This window comes from Rhamphochromis sp. 'chilingali' (genome assembly GCF_963969265.1).
Source record: "Rhamphochromis sp. 'chilingali' genome assembly, chromosome: 2".
NCBI classification, from domain to species: domain Eukaryota; kingdom Metazoa; phylum Chordata; class Actinopteri; order Cichliformes; family Cichlidae; genus Rhamphochromis; species Rhamphochromis sp. 'chilingali'.
In genome coordinates, this window is record NC_137930.1 from 52,690,629 (window position 1) to 52,710,594 (window position 19,966).

The 19,966-nt window shown below is 39.2% G+C and overlaps 2 protein-coding genes across 4 annotated transcripts; both read left to right on the forward strand.

The window, feature by feature from the left end:
• Positions 1 to 6,254, forward strand: LOC308391934 (interleukin-17 receptor A). Its single transcript, XM_080874740.1, has 11 exons — positions 1 to 311; positions 434 to 455; positions 900 to 1,034; positions 1,187 to 1,311; positions 1,407 to 1,527; positions 3,282 to 3,329; positions 3,432 to 3,589; positions 3,672 to 3,746; positions 3,845 to 3,914; positions 4,044 to 4,139; positions 4,224 to 6,254. The coding sequence occupies exons 1-11, from the start codon at positions 213 to 215 to the stop codon at positions 5,150 to 5,152; spliced, it is 1,878 nt and encodes a 625-aa protein (XP_080730866.1). The 5' UTR covers positions 1 to 212; the 3' UTR covers positions 5,153 to 6,254.
• A 1,130-nt stretch (positions 6,255 to 7,384) lies between these two features.
• On the forward strand, positions 7,385 to 19,687 carry LOC308391932 (uncharacterized protein). 3 transcript variants are annotated; one of them, XM_080874735.1, is made up of 19 exons: positions 7,385 to 7,876; positions 10,762 to 10,856; positions 10,949 to 11,063; positions 11,156 to 11,330; positions 11,415 to 11,526; positions 11,885 to 11,991; positions 12,146 to 12,272; positions 12,466 to 12,586; positions 12,747 to 12,832; positions 13,014 to 13,153; positions 13,246 to 13,305; positions 13,396 to 13,459; positions 13,551 to 13,645; positions 13,746 to 13,874; positions 18,170 to 18,284; positions 18,371 to 18,508; positions 18,647 to 18,813; positions 18,898 to 18,980; positions 19,183 to 19,687. In XM_080874735.1, the coding sequence occupies exons 1-19, from the start codon at positions 7,665 to 7,667 to the stop codon at positions 19,376 to 19,378; spliced, it is 2,337 nt and encodes a 778-aa protein (XP_080730861.1). In that variant the 5' UTR covers positions 7,385 to 7,664; the 3' UTR covers positions 19,379 to 19,687. The 3 variants fall into 3 exon arrangements, with proteins under 3 accessions (XP_080730861.1, XP_080730862.1, XP_080730863.1); XM_080874736.1 differs by lacking the exons at positions 11,885 to 11,991; positions 12,146 to 12,272; XM_080874737.1 differs by lacking the exons at positions 13,014 to 13,153; positions 13,246 to 13,305; positions 13,396 to 13,459 and having other exon boundaries at positions 13,569 to 13,645.
• The last annotated feature ends 279 nt before the right edge of the window (positions 19,688 to 19,966 follow it).

The window sequence follows — 19,966 nt, forward strand, 5'->3', positions numbered from 1 at the left end:
ATGGAAACTACGAGATACCGCTTCCTGTTTAGATGGCGATGTTTGATAAAACTGAAGAAAATCCTTGCTGAACTCACACCACAGATAGCGTTCGCTGTGTTTGTGCATGTTTTCAAGTGGGGATCTTTATTGTATTCATTTATCTTTCTCATTTGCTCTATTGCTTTTAAAGCTTTTCCAAATTGAGCTACAGGATCAGGATCTACACCAGCATGAGCCACTTTCTTTTTTTCTGTTTCTGTTTGAGTACTGGACTCACAAACTCGTCTGGTCTTAGGATGCTGGACAACCGTCTGGACTGCAAAAAGCCAGTGAGAATTTTATGCTACATTAACAATTTAAGCAGTCTGATTAAAGTTAGAGGTTGGGGATTTATAATCTTCATGAACTTATCCTGTTTGTTTTTGCATTTTTTTTTGTCTTATCTTTGCAGGGCCTTAACAATTGCACAATTAGTAAGTATATTATCTATCAGACCAGTTGAATAACGTTGACATACTGCTGTATAAATGAGGAAGAGTTCAACCATAGATATTTGAATAATAAAATTGAATAAAGTGCTGAAAGCATCATATTACTGGTATGCCAAGCAGTAAAATACATGCTACTTAAATAAATGGTGGAAAGATGGCTTTCTTTGCTGTACATTTACATATTACCTTTTATCTTGTTAATTATTGTCAAGGCTTAATAGAATCTTATCTAAAAATCATCCATAAAATGTTGCACAGTAGAACGTAACCTAGTTTTTGAAAGGAAGAAAACTGTGAGGAAGTAAAATGTATGTATTTTAAAATTATGCTTAAGGTAAAGGAGAGTAAATATGCTATATATTCCACCACTGCACACATCAGTGAAATATATTTTAGCATCATAATATAGAAATCCCTCGATGTCAGATAACTGCTCAGATGAAGAGAAAGTACCTAATACAGAAGCTCCTACCGGCCCAGATTCGCTGGATTTGAAACTCTGGAAGGGCAAACATGAGCTTGTTCCTGTTTTGAATGTGACGTGGAAAATACACATTGACTGTAAGTAAAGCTAATATTAATATATTTACTGTAGTTCACATTTTTTGAATATGTCAAGAGAAAAATGAAAACCTATTAGTGCTTCATTTAAAGGCGAATAGAAAATGAAATATTAAAAATGGCAACAAATATACCACTTTTTCTGTTCACAGCATCCATATGGGCGCTTAAGGGATCTCAAATTAATATTGTGGATCAAACTACAAATCAAAGTCTTTGTGTGCAATTAAGTTACACATTTAAACACAGTACAAAATTGCACAATGAAAACCATAAGGTAGAAGAAATAATTGATTCCGTAACCTTTACTTAACTATTACACATTCAATGAGAAGTTTAAATATGCGTGATTTTTTCTTTTTTCTTTATTAGTGGACCTTTTCTTTGGATGAAGTTGAGGTAGACTTCGGCCACACATACATGGTGACTGTTTTTAATTTGCCAAAACCTGAGAATGGAGATAACGGGAAAGGGAAGTCAATTGCCATTCCAAGTAAGTTACCACCAGATCTAGATGAACCGGAGAAGAAGACCTTTTTCAGACTCACATGTCACATAATACTTGTCCACGCCAGTCAATTTTTTAAGATGCACTTTGACTGGGCCATTGCAACCCGTTGATTACTTCCTTTTTCACCCACTATGTTATAGATTCGCTGCATTGTCCTATTGGATGATTAACTTTGAGCCAAGCTCTGGCAGATGGCCTCATGTTTAACTCTAGAGTACTTTGACATACAGAGGAGTTCATGTTTGACTCAGTGACTGCAAGGTGCCCACGTCCTGTGCCTGCAAAACAAGCACCATTTTTTTTTTTTTTACAGTCAGTGTGAAGTGTTTGTCCTTATATGTTGTGCAAACATGATGCTCTGCATTATGGACAAAACATCTGTCTGAAGGTCAGAAGTGGGGTTTTTTTTCAAATGCCACTATACAAGCCTAAGCTGTGTTGCTGTGTTCTTCTTAGAAAGAAGAGGCTTTCCAAACAGGGCGCACTAGTTCAGTCCTGTTTTTTCTAAATGTGCCATTATCTACTTTAACATTTAACAGACTAACTGAGGCCTGTAGAGTGTGAGATAAAGCTCTTGGGTTTTCTCTAAGCATTGAGCATTTGACCTTTTGCTGAATTTCCTAGGGCATCGACTGCTGGGAAGATTATGGAACATCTAAATGTTGCAAACAAGCAAGATGCCAAAACGTATACTTTTATAGACGTTGTCACGCTTGCTGATGGTCAGTTAATCAAATGCATTTGATCAGCATTACCCGGCTGCTGCCTACCATCTTAAATCATAAGGATGCAATAAGGGAGTACTCAGTTTTCTCACAGAACTGTAGCTCATTTTAATCCAGGTGTAAGCACAATATGAGCTAATGTGGAAGTTACAGCCACAAAATGTTGCAATCAATACCATTAAACAGCAAGAAGAACAAGAATCAATGAAGCAGTAATTATAATAACAGTAATTAAAATAATAATCAATAATAAGAAATTAACAGGCTCACTGCTGATTCTGTCACGGGCTGCGACGGCAGACCGTGGAGTTGTAGAGAAAGTAGGGCCCAAACGCGAGACTCAAGTGAAGGACAGTGGATTTATTTATGGCGAGTGGACAGAAACGACAACTATATACAATTCAAGCACTGTGACTCCTGTGGCGATTCCTCCAAGAATCCCACACAGTGCACGTGTCCATAGCAGTGAAAAGGTGACAACTCCAAAAACCCGATTCCACTCTGTGATTTCCCCTCGTGACGACGTTCCTGACTCCCGACTCCTGGTGACACAAAAACACACACAGCTCAGCAGGCAGCCTTTAGTAGCGAAGCCGATCACAACGCACTAATCTACGGACGTACTTAACAGGTTCGACTTAGTATAATCCCGCGCCGACTGGGGCTCCGCCACCTTCTTAAATAAGGCGCCCCTCATGAAGCCATCAGCTGCAGCTGGTGAGGGCTAATGGGCGGCAGGTGCGGCAGTCCCCAGTGCGGGAACACTTCCGGGTCGCAGTCCCCTCAGCGACCCCAAAACATCCGGGAGCACCCAGGGAGAAAGGACAAAAAGGGAGAGAAAACCACCATAACATATGGAAAAACATATACAAGAAATACATGAGCTCTGGGTCATCAGACCCAGACCATGACAGATTCTTCTGAGTCTGAATCACTTTTGCAGCTGTAATTTTCATGTTTGACTTTAATATGTCCTGGTTCCCTTCTTACATCATCTACTACGATTCCCAGGATGTGATGACAAAACAATCCAACAGGTCCGAATGTGTCTGGAAAACGGTAAATTTCACATTTTTTGCTTCTCTTGAATTTTAAATATTTCAGTATTCCTTTAGACCCAGAACACTGAAACATGTTCTTATTCTTCGTCTTTCATTTCAGGCAGCCTGTGGGATCATAGCATGTGGACTGAAGTGTTGACTAATGGTAACATCAAAATGTTGTCCATTGTTGTAACATTTAAGGCTTCACAGTATTCAGAGAAATACAGAGTTTCCATCCTGAACAGTGGCATCCTTTGCTCAAAGAATGTCTCAAAGGTAGTTCTACTTAAACTCGCCACCTTTTTATATCAGTCATGACGAGTAATCGACTTTCTTTTAATTCCCCGTAAATAACAAGGAAAACGCAACGATTGTGAACGTGACATTTGAGTTTGAGCGGTGGCAACTCAGGCAGTGTGAAGTATCAGTAATGGTGAGTTAACTTAGTGTACCAATCTTAACAGTTAGTGAAATAATTTTCCATATAGAGATAATATGTCAAGAGCTCATTCTACTCTGCTTGTGTTGAAGGTCCAACCATTTTTTAGGCAATGCCAAAATAATTGTTGGAGCCCCAAGAAAACAATTGATTACTGCCAGTGTAAGTGCAATTTTTACCAATCATATTGTAGGTATCAGAAGTCTTACATTAACCTATAGTCATGTTGTAATTCATTTTACGTATGTTTAGTTATATAAAAAGTATGTAAGTATGAGTTTTTCTTTTTAGATTATCCAACTAGGACTTATCTTATAAAGGCCGCCGTTGGACTGCTGTTAATTAGTATTTGTCTGGCTTGTTTGCTCTGGAGAGCATCTCATAAAGGTTTGTCTTCTTATAAACATGCACTGTATTAAACAGAAGCTTGAATAGATAAATAGTTAATTAGCGATTTTCTTTATTTCTCAGATCCTTTGGACACATCTTCACCCACTGCCAGAGACCAACCACAAGTTTTGCAAGTCAAAGAGAGAAAGAGCGTCCTCATCATCCACTCCCTCGATCACCCTTTATACAAAAATATTGTTCTCAAGCTTTGTGCCTTCCTGATGAACAAATGTGGTACGGAGGTGGTCCTGGATTTGCTGGATTCCAGTAGACTGGGAGTGCTTGGAAAGATCCAGTGGTTGGACTGGCACAAAGAGCAAATTGAGAAATCCTCTGCTAAGATACTAATCCTGTGCTCACGAGGCGTACAAGCCAAGTGGAGAGCCATGTGTGGTGACAAACAGGTTTTCATGAGAGAAGACGCTTGTTCATCTGTAGGTGACATGCTCACACCGTCCCTCAGCCTCTTGGTTCCTCATTTTATCCGATCTGCATCGTTCAAAAAGTACATTGTGGCTTACTTTGATGGCGTTTCTTCAGAAGAAGACGTTCCTTCGCCTTTCAACATTACAGTACGATACAAGCTGATGAAGCAGTTCGAGGAGGTCTTTTTCAGAATCCTGGACTTAGAAAAACATGAACCAGGCATTGTGAAGCAAGTTGAAGGGCTTTCAGAAGACACTTACCATCTGTGTCCTTCAGGTAGAGCCTTGCATGATGCTATAGAGGCTTTCCGTGCATACCAGATGAAGCATCCACGCTGGTTTGAAGAGGAGCTACTGGAAAGCTCAGAATTGGAGTTTGAGGAGACTTCATATGAAATCTATAAAAACCCTCCCATATACCCCAGCTTTAAAACAGATTATGTTCTTCACCCAGTCCAAGTTATCAGTCATCACGTGCAGACAAAGGACGACTTCACCACAGATGAAACAAAACTTTATCTGTCAGAAAATCTTCAAATGTTCTCTTCAGTGCACTTCCACCCACTAATTGTTCAGAACTCGTGACCGTCCTTCTATCCATTTTCTTAACCTCGTATCCAACTTAGGGTAGCAGAGGGGCTGGAGCCTATCCCAGCTAACACTGACTGCAAGGCAGGTACATGTGAAATGTAGCTAGTTCTCAGAACTTAAAAAAATTATGGAATCATTGTCGTAGAAAAACTAAGTTAAGTTTAGATGACTAAAGTTGGGCAACTTATTCATTGTGAATACTACTACGTTCCAGTCCATCATGGTGACAACACGGAGAAACTGACAACCACAAACTCTTATATTTACATCTATGACCAAGTTAGTATCACCAGTTAATCCAGCAAGAGTGTATTTAGGCTATAGTACAAAAGAAAAGCACCCAGAGGACACCCACACAGGCACAGGCAGAGCATGCAAGCTTCACACAAAAGGGCCTTCCTACTGAATCTTCATGCTGCGACCTTTGAGTGCTAACCACTGTACCACAATGTAGTTCATTTAACAAGTTAAATAGAATAGCATCAAGACCTTCTCATACTTGTGATAACCATGTCTTTATATGTACACGGGAGAACAGAAACTAAGTAATACATGTATCATTCCACTACAAACCATAAAAACTGTATTTTTACTAGGACATTTTTGTACATTTATTTAAAAATATTCTTATTTACTGTGTGTTGTACTATATTGTGCATGATCTGCTTGCTCTTTGTTCTGTGTGGTTTTGCATTGATTTGATTTGCCAGGAGACAGTAACAGAGAAGGTTAAACTATTGAAATGTGCTGTTGATGCTTGTGGGCTGTGTAAACAGTGTTAACAGGGTCAAAGTTCAACCTTGTGGGCAAAGTTTGTAGCATTTTTGTTGCAGTGGAGAAGGTAAGACCCAAACTTTGTTCTATATATTAGACCTTTTTCTCATTTTGAATGTTTTTGATCAAGACAGGTCTATAAATGTATTCAGTTTTAAGTATTGTGTGTTTTTTTTCTAACTCTCTCAGCAGTATTTCTTTACTTTCTTTTGGATTAAAGGGAGTCTTTCACATTACTATGCTGGAAGTAATAAATGGCCTTTTTCCTTATTTATTTATGTAGAAAAATACTCACAGTGTGCTAGTGTCAGTGCCCCCCCCCCCCCCCCCCCCCCCCAAAAAAAAAAAAAAAAAAAATTGGGTCAGGGTGCTGGGAACTTATCCCAACTTTCTGGTACACAGAGTGTCTCACAATGACTGTGCAGGCATTGTGCCCTGCTTTGGCAGAAAACACACTGTAGGGTAGAATAAATTTGGGAGGCTAAACAGTTTTTCCTTCAAAAACACAAGGTAAAGTTTATTGCTTTTAATTTATAGACAAAAATAGAGTTTGATTTTTTCTGTAGTCCCTTTTTAATGTCACTGTTTGCATTTTGTGTTGAAGAACCATGAAATCTAAATGCTGTGTGTGTAACGCTTGATTCAGCAGCAAGAATGTGTTTTTCTCAACTTTGAAGCAGCTTTCTCTTGTAATCTCTTTCTTGTTTCGATAAGTTGACATTAAATATTTTCAGTATTGTGCAACAGTCTTGCTGACTTTTTTCTGTCAAGAGGATCCCACACTGTTTCAATAATGTTGAGGTCTGAGCTCAGGGGAGTCCAGTCCATGACATATAGTTTTCAGCTGTGTTTTTCTATCCAAGTATGCTTTTACTGCATTGTCAATGTGTTTAATGCTGAGAAATGAAGCCAGTGCCAAACAGACGCTTTCCACTTTCAACTTTGCCAAGATTCCCAACTGGCTTAAATGCAGCTACAAACCATGACAGAGTTTCTATTGTATTCTATAGATGGCTGTAGAAACTCACTGTTGTACCTGTCTCTTAACATACTAATGATGTTTAGAACTAGAAACTGTAGCCATCACTCTATAAGGTTTTTGCCACTTATTTGCAGTCCAAGTTTTTTGTAATTTGGCATACTTCAGCCTTCCTCACTGTTTCCCTGCCTTTAAAACATCAAATGAAGGGCCAGAAGCATCTCTTACTTTATGATGGAGTTTGTCACATGGACGGGTTGACAATCATCGGGGAAGAGAACATACAGGAGAGGGTTCGTCACACATTCTTGGGAACCAGTACATTTGCATAATGACCAGAATCAGAACCACGTATTAACAATGGGAATCAATTTTGGGGGATTTCCTTGCCTGGATGATTGCACACGCCAGAGGTGTGGACTCGAGTCACATGACTTGGACTCGAGTCAGACTCGAGTCATTAATTTTATGACTTTAGACTTGACTTGAAAAAATGTTCTAAGACTTGTGACTTGACTTGGACTTTTACACCAATGACTTGGGACTTGAATTGGACTTGAACCGGTTTACTTGAAAAGACTTGATATTTTACCCCAAATATAAAATTTAACATGCATATTATATAGAGATTGAAAATGTGACGTCATTCACGGGTAGAACCGCAAAGGATTCTGGGAACTCGTGGCAAGCGGTACTAGCGCATGCAGGCTTTCAATTAAAATCAGTTATACAGCGATAAAAAGAAACACAAAAATGTCAAGAAGCCGTTGTATTATTAACTGCAATAGCCGGTCGCATGACAGCCACGAGAAGCCGACGGGTAAAGAGATCGGTTGTTATCGGATTACGTCGTTGAAGAGAAATTGTTCGAGCCATGTTTCCGAAGTAACAAAGACGCGACGGATGGCCTGGATTGCAGCCATTCAAAGATCAAATATAACGTCCCAGAACACTCCAGCTCACAGGTTAGTCTGCTCCAAGCATTTACACGAAGGTCAGAGTTTTGTAGTAGTTAATACGTCATTTTTCTTAACATAATTGGTGATATAGGTTACAAGCAAGTCTGGCGCTGAACAGAAATTGTCGCGCTATGCTCCTTTGTTTATTGTGCATAAATAGTGAATTGTCCTGACACAATATTGCGTTTCGCTTCTGTTATTATGGTACATTGACAAAAACATATACTTTTATTCACAGGATAAAACAGGTTTTTTGTATCACTAATTGCCCAGTACGATTACAGCATACAATATTATTGTCACTGCTACATTTCTGTGATGCTACCAGAAATTATTTCCACTACTAATTAATTACCATTGAGCTCAAAGGTCCTATTAATAAACGGTTAAGGAATGTGTATTTATGACGACAATTTGTGAGACTGGTAAACTTATGATACGTACGATGGTCTTTCGTTCTACACGGTGCATTTCAAGGTCCTGCACCCATCCGTCAGTAAACTGTACCTGGGCTTGTTGCAGTGACCTGAAGTTACTAAACTTCATGAGTGTATGCACTCACTCCAAGAAGCGTATAATTATAAATATGCATATAAATATGCTAAGATGAGATAGTTGACTTCATCTAACTAGCAAATGTTGTCCAGGCTACGTTGGTGATGCAGTTTTTTTTTTAATGTGTATGATATTTTTGTCATGCGATTTTAAAGCCGGTCCTATAACCGCATCCAAGAATAACATGCAGCTTATCTCAGAACTGTCGGTGAAAATTATTCTTGGAGCTAGGTTTAATTGAGCTGCATTTTAAAGAGGTGCAATTTCACAATTTGTGTATATTTTCTAAGTTCACTATTTTGTCATGTGTTGAGAAAAACACAGATTTTAAAATTACATGGTCTAATATTTACATTTAGCATAACTGCAACATTATTTTTTCGTTTGTTTTTTTTTTAAAGACTCGAAAGGACTTGAAATTCAAAGTTTCAGACTTGTGCCTTGACTCGGACTTTTACACCAGTGACTTGAGACTCGACTCTGACTTGCCTGACATTACTTGAGACTTGACTTTAGACTTGAGGATAAAGACTTGAGACTTGAGACTTGCAAAACAATGACTTGGTCCCACCTCTGGCACACGCATCAAGACCAGTGTTCAGAGTGATGATTGCGGTTGTGTGCTTTACTAGCCTGACACTAGAAATCAAAAATCCAGCTACAGATGTCCAAGTTCAGGCCCAAGCTACACAGTTAGACTGGTTGGTAAAATGGTGTTAAAGACTTAACTGAAGTCCAGAAAGAGCAATATGAGATGGATTTCTCCAAGTGCAGGGCGATGTAAAGGGTGATACTGATGGGCTCCTCTACTGACCTGTTTGCATGATATGCAAACTGATGCTGATTTAGTGTGGCAGGGATGGCATGTCAAAGCATTGTGCTATGAAAACTGCTTCATGGAAACATTTTTGGGCAAATATACAACTTTATGCCTGTCAAACTGTTTTCTTTGACATTTATTGTATATGTCCAGCACTCATTACATCAGCTTAAACTTGTTCTCAACGCAGACAAAACAAAGCTCATGTTGTTTTCTAAATCAAGGAGACGAGCCCAAACAATCCCATCAGTAACCACTCTTGAAGGTAATAAAATAGAGTTGGTTCACACCTATAAATATCTGGGAATCTTAATTGATGACTCGCTTACCTTCAAACCACATGTAGAGAATCTTGTGAAAAACCTGAAGTTAAAACTGAGATTTTATTTTCAAAATAAGTTGTGTTTCTCTTTTAATACAAAGAAGCGGCTTGTTGCTGCAACATTCTTGCCTGTGCTGGATTATGGTGATATTCTATATATGAATGCTTCTGCTCAATGTCTTCGAATGGTTGATTCTGTGTATCATGCTTCTCTGAGGTTCATCACTAACTGTAAATTTCAGACTCACCACTGTGAGTTATACTCTCAGGTAGGATGGCCTGCTTTGGTAAGTCGGAGGAACTCTCATTTATACAGTTTTATATATAAGGCGATACTTGGGTTGCTGCCTTCTTATATATGTTCCCTGCTTGTAATGAAACATGCTGGTCGGTATTCTCTTCGTCCGCATGGTTACTTGTTGCTTTCTGTTCCATTTGCCCGAACTGAACTTGGTAAAAGAGCTTTTGTCCATTTAGCACCCTCGGCCTGGAACAAACTGCAGAAGGAATGGAAAATGACTGAATTCATTTCATTAAGTGATTTTAAATCTAAACTACGAATCCTTGAGGCCAAGTCCATAACATGCAACTGTTTCAATTAGATTGATTGTCATTTTAACTGACTTTTTATTTTATTTGAATTTTATTGAATTTTATTTTTATTTTATTTGTATTCTTTCACTTATTGTTGCATGTGTGTTGTTGCTGCCTGTGTTTGAGTAATTTCTGTAACTGTGAGACATCTGCTGCTGCCTATCTTGGCCAGGTCTCCCTTGAAAAAGAGGTTTTTAATCTCAATGGGATCTTCCTGGTTAAATAAAGGTTAATAAATAAATAAATAATAATTTATGTGTTTTTGTGATAGTAAAGCACATTGATAGTAACAATGTGCCCAAAGATATAATTTACAATTATTTCTTTGCTAACACTGGTTCAACCCTTGAATTAGGTCCTTTTTTAAATGTTTTTTTAAATGTTTGACCTTCACAAACTAAAGAGAATCTGGCTTCATACATGTAAAATATTTTTTTAAAAATGATAGGTGGCTAACGACTTTTGTGCAGCTCTGTAGTACAAATGTTATTTTAACTATCTAACTAAAAAGCACCTGCCATCTTGATTCACGTAAGTTGATCAGAAGAACAAGATCACCTGATACAACTTTATTGACACTAAAATCATTCATGCTCTCAGGGTTGACCCACACAAAATGAGGATACTGAGGCAAGTCTCTGCTCTTGTACTAAGAAGAGAAATAACAACATGCCAGAAGACAATGCTCAAAAAGGGTAAATGCACTGTATCACTGATATTAAAAGCTATAATATTAACACAGTTTATAACCAGTTTATGGAAATAATGATGATTACTTCTTCTTTAGATTGCCTCCTCAGAATTCACCCATCTGTGTCACAGGCAATGGCAGAAAACAAACCCGTGGTTGCCCTTGAAAGCACAATTATCACACACGGCATGCCTTACCCACATAACCTGAGGTGCCAAAAATGACCTTCAATTACCAACAAACTTGGGTACCAGAAGGTAATATTTGTTTTAAGATTAAATGATGAGTTGGAGTGTTATACAGGACAGCCAAGGAGGTAGAGGCTATTGTACGAGCTGAAGGAGCCACTCCCGCCACGGTTGGCGTCATCAGTGGGGAAGTCCATGTTGGACTGTCGTCCGAGGAGCTTGACCACCTCGCCCAGAGCAAGATCTCCCAGAAAGTGTCACGGCGTGATCTGTCCTACGTCATTAGCAAAGTGAGTCTTTGACACTTTGATCACACTCTAAATGAAATACTGGCAGAGTGTCATCCACTTATTAGATGTATGTTCTTTTCTCAGGGACTCTCTGGAGGAACAACGGTGTCAGCCACTATGATAGCAGCACACAGAGCTGGGATTCCTGTTTTTGTCACTGGGGGTATTGGAGGAGTTCACAGAGATGGAGAGAACAGTGAGCTGAGTCCCACATTTTTTGAAAATACCTTTTACACATTTTCATATCATTTCACAAAGAGCTGTGCTTGGAGTAAACAAAATATGTTGTCAGGTGGGCAAATTTTACATTTCTGTTAATTTTGCCACAAAGGAAGGAACAAAGATGGTGCTGTGCACACGGTTGGTAAAGAAAAGACACATCTGGTTACAGTTGTTTAAGGTCTTAATGTGGAAGGATGTCCCAACAGTAAGGTCGCTTACTGTCCTGAGATTTTATGTAAACGTGAAGGAGTTTGATAACTTCAAAAGTCTCTTTAACTGTATTTAGGTAAAAGCTTAAAATAGTTTCTCTGATTAGATTAATAATCTCCCAGGTCTGGATATCAGTGCGGATCTCACAGAACTTGGTAGGACTCCCATCGCTGTCATCTCTGCTGGGGTCAAGTCCATTCTGGACATCGGTCGCACACTGGAGTTCCTTGTAAGAAATTTTTACACCCCCCATTCTAGTGTGACAGGCTTAATAAAGTGGTGCATATTTCAGTATGAAGAGCAAATATGTATTAGTAATCAGTGTATTATAATCCTTAACCTGTATGAATTCATCTAAAATGTATATACAATCGATTGTCTAGGAGACACAGGGTGTCTGTGTAGCCACTTATGGACAGTCAAAGAACTTTCCAGCTTTCTTCTCTCCACAAAGTGGATTCAGGTCTGCATGCCACGTCTCCAACCCTGAGGAGGCTGCAAAACTTATTGGTATATCACAATTTTATGCCATAATAAACACTGATAGAGCACTCACAGGTTAAAATTCAGTACTAGTTACTATCTCATTTTACCTCACATTTTAGCAAATAGAATGTTAGACACTCACTGTACAGCAAGTTTGGGTTACTATTTTTTGTATGATATTTATTTTATTGTTTTGCGGTTTTGTTTGGTCACTCAGCAAGCTCTTTGTCCCTGGGACTCCAAAGTGGCGTCCTGTTAGCTGTGCCCATCCCAGAGGAGCACGCAGCATCTGGACAGCAGATTGAAGATGCTATAAAAGTTGCAGTGGCAGAGGCAAGGTACGGAAAATCTGTTTTCGATTTTCTCTCAGGAGCCAACTTTGGATTTGAAATGTGGCCACTTTACGATACCTGATGCCCCACGTATCCTAAAGTCACTGATTAATATCACTGATATCAGTATTAGCATCATTTTCTGTTCTCGCTTTGAAATCTCAAGGGCTGAAGGTGTGATGGGAAAAGATGTGACGCCATTCATTCTTCAAAAAGTCAGTGCCCTGACTCAAGGGAAGTCCCTTCAGGCCAGTATCCTTTCAAAAGTCTGGCTCATCAAAAAATTATGCAGTAAACATGATTGTATCAAACACTTTGGTGAAAAAAGAGAGAGAGTACGAAGATGATTGACTGGCATGACAATGTTACTGTTGGAGACTTTTGGCCTACAGTGTATGAGAACTAATGTGTCCTTAACGTGTTCTGTTTCAAGACATTGCTCTCATTCATAACAACGCAAAAGTTGGCAGTCAAATAGCCTGTGCTCTGTCAAAGCAGATGAATGACAGAGGATTAAAACGTCAAACTTCTCCAAAAGCGTCAAAATTTCCATCCAATTCAGATTCCAATATTGTGAGTATAAACACATATTTTTTTCAAATTCTAAATTAGTGAAAATCAAACAGTCATACATAACAGTGCATGCAATGACTATTCTGTTGCAGGTTGTGATAGGAGGAATAAATGTTGATTTTATCGCCAAGGGAAAAACAAAAGCACTTAATGTAAGCTTCATTTACGACATGGAATCAGCCACAATAGTGCAGAGGAGGTGAACCAGACTGAGTTCTGAGAACTCCCGTTATCTCTTTCAGTTTGGACAAACTAACCCAGGAAGTGTCTGTCAATCATTTGGTGGTGTAGGAAGAAACATCGCTGGTTGGTTGTTTTTTTTTATCTGATTATATTTTACATCATGAACATAGTTTCGTGAGTTTCGTGAGTAATTTCTCTGAATGTTTCCTTAAAGACTCTCTAAGCAGATTAGGCCAAGAAACCCTGTTCATTTCAGCTACTGGAGCTGATTCAAACAGTGATGCAGTGTTAAACTACTGCAAACATATGGTATGTGAACAATGGTGTTTAGTCAATACCATGCACGGCTAAAATCTTATTTAAAGATGAAAATAATATATTTGTTTTTTCCTTTTCAACTTTTTGTAAGAACACAAGTGGTGTGGCCAGGCTCAAAGAGCACAGCACTGCAACCTACTGTGCTGTCATCACTGAGAGTGGAGAGCTGAGTCTCGGTTTGGGAGACATGGATATTCATCAGCAAATCACAGAGCACTATGTAAGTGACATCAGACACTGTTCATGCTAAGAGACATAAAGCACAAAGGGATGAAAACTGCACATATAGAATCCTCAGTCAAATGTGATAGATCTACTTTAAACAGATGAAGATTTTGCCCCTGAAAGACACTTTAAAAAGCTTTTTTCCACACACGTTATACTTCTTTTTTGAACGCACAAATTAGCACAACACTATGCATTTTATCTACCACACATCCATTGACTATTTAGAGCCTCCAATTAACTTAACTGTGAGCGGTAGCCAGAGTAACCAGAGTGAGCCCACACAGGGTCAAGGGGAACATGGAAATCCCCCAAAGAAGGGTTGAGCAAGTCAGGAGATTCAAACCCAAACTCTTCTTGCTGTGTGGTGTCAGATTAGGACACTCTTGCAAAAGACATTTTTAATCTCAAGAGTCAAAAGGTTAATAATCCAAATACATTTTCTTATAGATGACTTTGAGTGCCATTGCGCTGTCTTTGTTTCTATTACAATATTGTGAAGCATATTCAAACACAAATTTTGACACCAGTTTTATGTACAGTGGTCCGTCGCTATAACACGGTTCACCTTTTGCGGCCTCGCTGTTTTGCATGCTTTATATATAGATATAGATATATGTAGACCATTGTCAGTCTCCTTGGTGCAGTGTCTCCTGTACAGTACAGAATGCGGTGAGCTTGTCAAATTTACATAAATCTTCAATCGCTAGCAGTGTGACTCTGAAGTGCTGTACTGTATGTTTGTAAGATTTCTCCCCAACAAACACAACAATGTCGACGAAACGTTTGCATTGCCAAAGGCACCTGTTGGACTTCTGGACATGCTAAAGTAAGGTAGAAGTATAAGGCACACCGGATTATAAGGCGCATTAGGCAAAACAAATTTCACCTATTGCCGGTTATTTTTAGAACGTAACTCCCGCGATAAACGAGAGACCACAGTACACAAATTTTTTAAAAAAATTACATATGATAAAGGATCTAAAGGTAAGGACATTTATTAAGACGAAAACAGAACTGCACTGTGTTTGTGTCTTATTATGGAAGAACTCCACATTCATTTCTTATGTACTTGCTAACATTTGTGGTGGCAGTACTCATAGCTTTCTGGCTTTGTATGTTTTCAGACAAGCTAGCTTCTGACATGATTAAAACATAAATTTTAAGATGACCTACCCAACTAAGAACGTTTTACAGACATGGTACACAAAAACACTTGCAACAGAGGCAAAGTTACCCAAGTATACGGGAACTGTATATACAGGAACTGTATACTTGGCTGAGCACATTACTGCCCTGTAAAACAGGAGAAATAGTGCAGAGGAAACACGCTGCAGTTGGCCTGGTCAGTCTTGCCAGAACTATGTGCACAACTCAGTGCACAACTGAAGAGAAAATCTCCGTCCCGGTTTCCCTCCAAGGCGTGAGCACCGATAAGCAGAGTTTTGTCCTTTCCTTATAAGATTCCTAATTATTCAAAGTAACGCTCAGGTATGCCGTTCAGCGGGTTAGTTACAGCGCCGGGAGTAGCTTGGGAGAACAAGGAAACACAGACTGCTTCAGGTTGCCTTCCCAAACCAACTCAAAGGTTTATTTAGTACAAAACAGCTTATATAGAGGAAAAAAAGGTTCGTGTGTCAGCAGGTTCTCAGTTCAAACCGGTACAGACCAAATAAGGAAACGTCTTCCTGCCTTCTGAGCAAAGAAGTATCCTGTGTGTAGTTTATCAGTTCAGCTACAATTTATGATCATCCCAGCAAAATACACTCCTAGACATAGAATACAGAGTTCTTTCATTAGTGAATTCTGAAACAAACCACCTGGCTTTTAACAAGCTCTTTTATAAAAGATAAGGAAGGGAGGATGGGAGTAAGGAAGTGGTCTCGTCTCTGTGGTATTTTCGACCTTGGGGTACCAGCCTGTGATTCTTACACATCAATTCTTGGGTCACAGAGAAAGAGAAAAACAACTAGTAAATGGGCCTTATTGAGTAACTCTTTTCTGTATAATATCACTACAAAACAATATCCTGTAAATGCTACCATGGTATCAAAATATCACAACAACAACAACTTGCCTACTGGTGTTGGCCAGAGGGGCCGATGGCGCGATATGGCAGCCTCGCTTCTGTCAGTCTGCCCCAGGGCAGCTGTGGCTACAACCGTAGCTTGCCTCCACCAGTGTGTGAATGTGAGAGTGAATGAATAGTGGCATTGTAAAGCGCTTTGGGTGCCTTGAAAAGCGCTATATAAATCCAATCCATTATTATTATTATTATTCAGTCCTAAGTAGGGCTGGGTATCGTCACTGATTTCTAGAATCGATTCAATTCCGATTCACAAGGTCCCAAATCGATTCGATCCACGATTCGATTTAATTCGATTCGATTTAAATCTGGGAAATTTTGACAGTCAGAAGTATAATTCAGATCAGAACATTTACATATTTTTGTATCTATAAAAAGGAAGCTGACACTCGCAAGACTTTATCCAAGGTGTGAGCATCACAGCAGATGCCTTTGTGTCAAAGTAGCTGAAGATAAAACACAGAAAAACATGAAGGTGATTTTCCTGGCCTGGGATTTTATAAAAATATTCTGCAGTACATCAAAAACGAAAGAAAACCATTAATTAATGAACATTACCTCTGACGTTACAGCGGTTTTATTAGACACACGGCTAAGCATTTTGCATTTTGAATAATATTAAAAAGTTTAAATTTGTTCAGTATTGAACAGCAGAAATGAGGTTTTCTTTTCGGAAGAATGTAAAAGGGAAAAAAACAGCGGCCGACAGCCTGTAAACAGCGGTAGACTTGTGCGTAACAAGCAAGCGAATAATGAAGAAAGCGAAACTGTTCGAGAGAGAGGGGGGGGGGGGGGAGGGAGAGAGAGAGAGCTGCGCATCGCAATGGAAGCAAAACAGTAAAAGAGTGAATTCATGACGATGTTTATGTGAAGCGTTTGGATCTTCTTTAGCTGCTGGTTCGGTCAATATTGTTTGGAGAGAGATCAAACTAACAGCTTTAGAATCAGCGCATAAAGGGCGTGAACACAAAGCGCGGACCCGGATCAGCGAGCTGTCGGCTTTCAGCCCCGACTGTGAGAAAGGCGACATCTAACTGATTCTGATCTGCGGGTCGCGCTGTGTGTTTAAGTCTATGTGCAGAATCCCTGTACCTGCTCTCATTTACTGTTTGGTGGTTCTTGAAATTTTGTGAGATGTCACCAGAGATTCTGGCATTTCGGACAAAATAAATTTATATTAAAAAATCGATTCAGGATTTTAATGAATCGATTTTACGTTATCCAAGCCAGAATCGATTTTAATCGATGAATCGATTATAAAAACCCACCCCTAGTCCTAAGGTACTCTACTGCCATCTACTGTCCAAAGTGATATGCATGCATTTGCAATACAAAACTTGGAGGACTTCTTGAACCTTATCATACCAGTAAACAAAGTGAAGCATCCATGATTGCCTACATATTTAACAAGACTTGATTCACAATTTTGACCACATATTTGTGTGGGTCACAAAGGCTATAGTAACACAAATAATCTGTGGTTGCAGCCAATGTATGCAGAAGAGCATCTCTGAATAGTATGGAGCAGCAGATGACCACACCAGGCTCCAGTCCTATCAGCTAAGAACAGGAAACTGAAGCTAACGTTTGCACAGGCTCACTTAAATTGGACAGCAGGAGATTGGAAAAACATTGCTTGGTCTGATAAGTCTTGATTTCTGGTGGTGATTTGGGGCCAGCATTTGAAATAAGCAACATCAAACCACTGAATGATCATGCCTTGTATCAATGGCTCAGGCTGCTAAGATATTTTCTCAGCTTCTTCCAGCAGGTCGCCACGCCGTGTCACAAAGCTCAAATGATCTCAAACTGGTTTCTTGAACATGACAGTGAATTCACTCTACTCAAATGACCTCCACAGTCACCAGTTCTCAGTCCAATAGAGCACCTTTGTGATGTGGAGAAGCAAAAGCTCCTCATCAGCTGTTGAATTTACGAATTAAGGCAGTTCTGAAGGCAGATGGGCCCAACCCCGTAGCAAGATGTACCTAATAAAATGCTTGGTTGGTGTATTTGGGTTTTGTACAGTTTTGGACAGTTATATTTTCTCAATTTGCTGACTGATTTATTAAATTTATGAAATGATTGATTTACATTTTGCCATTGTTTTCCCTGAGCCCCTGTGAAGAACCTCTGGTTTTACAAAATGCTAAATACGCTGTACTTACCATTTCAATATTCTGTCACTGAATATTTTTTTGTAGGTGTCACAATTCAAGACGCAACTTTCATCAGCCACACTCGTGTGTCTGGATGGTAACATTCCCACCTCAACCATCAACTATGTTTGTTGTTTTGCTGAAAAGCGCAACATAAATGGTAACCAATGGAAAGACATGATTCTAAAAAATCTCAAAAATGTGCTTTTATTGATTGTAACACTAAGATTTCCATATGTATCGCAGTTTGGTATGAACCGACCGACTCAGAAAAGGCTTGTAAGCCTTTCCTTTCAAATGCCTGGAAGTCTTTGTCCTATTCATCTCCAAACCTGGCAGAGCTGTGCACCATGAATAAAACACTGGGTGTCAAAACACCTGAAGGTAAACTATGTTACTCCTCTTTTATCAGCGAAAGCCATCAAAAAACAAATTCACACCCTCTGCTATTGATGTTAGAGCTCTTGTCAAAAATGCAAATACTCTGACGGAAGCTGAGGATGTGGTTTTGTATTGCGGCAGTGCTGCCGAGCACACTCGACGAGACGCTCAGTGTTGCTGTGGCTCTCTCGCGCCCTCTTCTGGAACATCTTCACTGCCTGGTGGTGACTCTAGGGGCTAATGGCGTGTTGCTGTGTGGAGAGTATGATGAAGGCACAGTCAACTTGCAGCCAAGAAAACAGAAGAGGGTAAGGATGGTCTTCATGCCAGCCTGTAACGATTTGCTCTGACAGTAGTGGTAAAAATGGCTTTTTTCCTGCTTCTGTTTGCAGAAGAGGCAGCTTTGTGGTCTCCACTACCCAGCACTTGCTGTGACCCCAGAGGAGATAATGAATGTGTCGGGAGCTGGAGATAGGTGCTAAAAATTTGCTTGACCTACTTCATCCATCTTGTTCTTATTTGACTTTCATTTCCTTTGTTTCTTCTGCTGCAGTTTTATCCACTTTTCAATTTCTATGACCTCTTTCTCTCCCCATCTCACTGGCATTCTTTCACTGAGTCACAAAATGATGGTGAAACACTCAAACAAAAGACTCTCATCTCCCCTTTGTTTCCAGTCTTGCAGGTGCCTTAATGGCAGGGATTGTCCTGGGGAAAGACACAGACAGCTGTGTTCGGATGGGACTCTTGGCTGCAAGGACATCTCTGGCATCCCCGCACCCCATCGCTCCAATGCTCACTTTAGATGCTGTAAACCCCAACAAAGTCCACACTCAGACCTGGCCCAAACCAAGCCTTGTGTGGATTGATTAAAAAATAATAAAAAATTGTGTTAGCTTTGTAATATTCTTATGGAAACTGTGTGTATTGTGACCGAGGAAACTATAAAGAACAAAAGAAAAAATATTGAATTCTAATTTTCCTTGATTATTAATGTTCTGTAATAATTGTATCTTGCAAAATATGTCAAGCAGCTTTGTTAATTTTATACAGCCATATGATAACCAAGTTCAATAAACAGATTATAAAAAATTATGAATTCAAGGGCATTCTGGTGCTTTGATTTCTAAAGAATGAGACAGTCAATGGCTTGCAGTTGAATAATTACTATGATGATTTTGTGAAAGGCACTAAATACAAAAGAATCTATAAAAACATTACATTAAGGACAGACGGAAAGCAAGTTATTATGAACCAGTGTTTTTGTATAAATATTTTCTATTTATGTTTTAATTATGCTTACACAATAACATATAAAAACAAGATTCTATAATATTGGATGGGTAAGATATTCCTTTATATTTTTGTGTCACCGCAACTATATATTGAATAAAATCTGTTAAAAAAAAAAAAAGCTTAAATAATCAGAATCAGAATCTTTAATGACATTGTAGGAGTGAA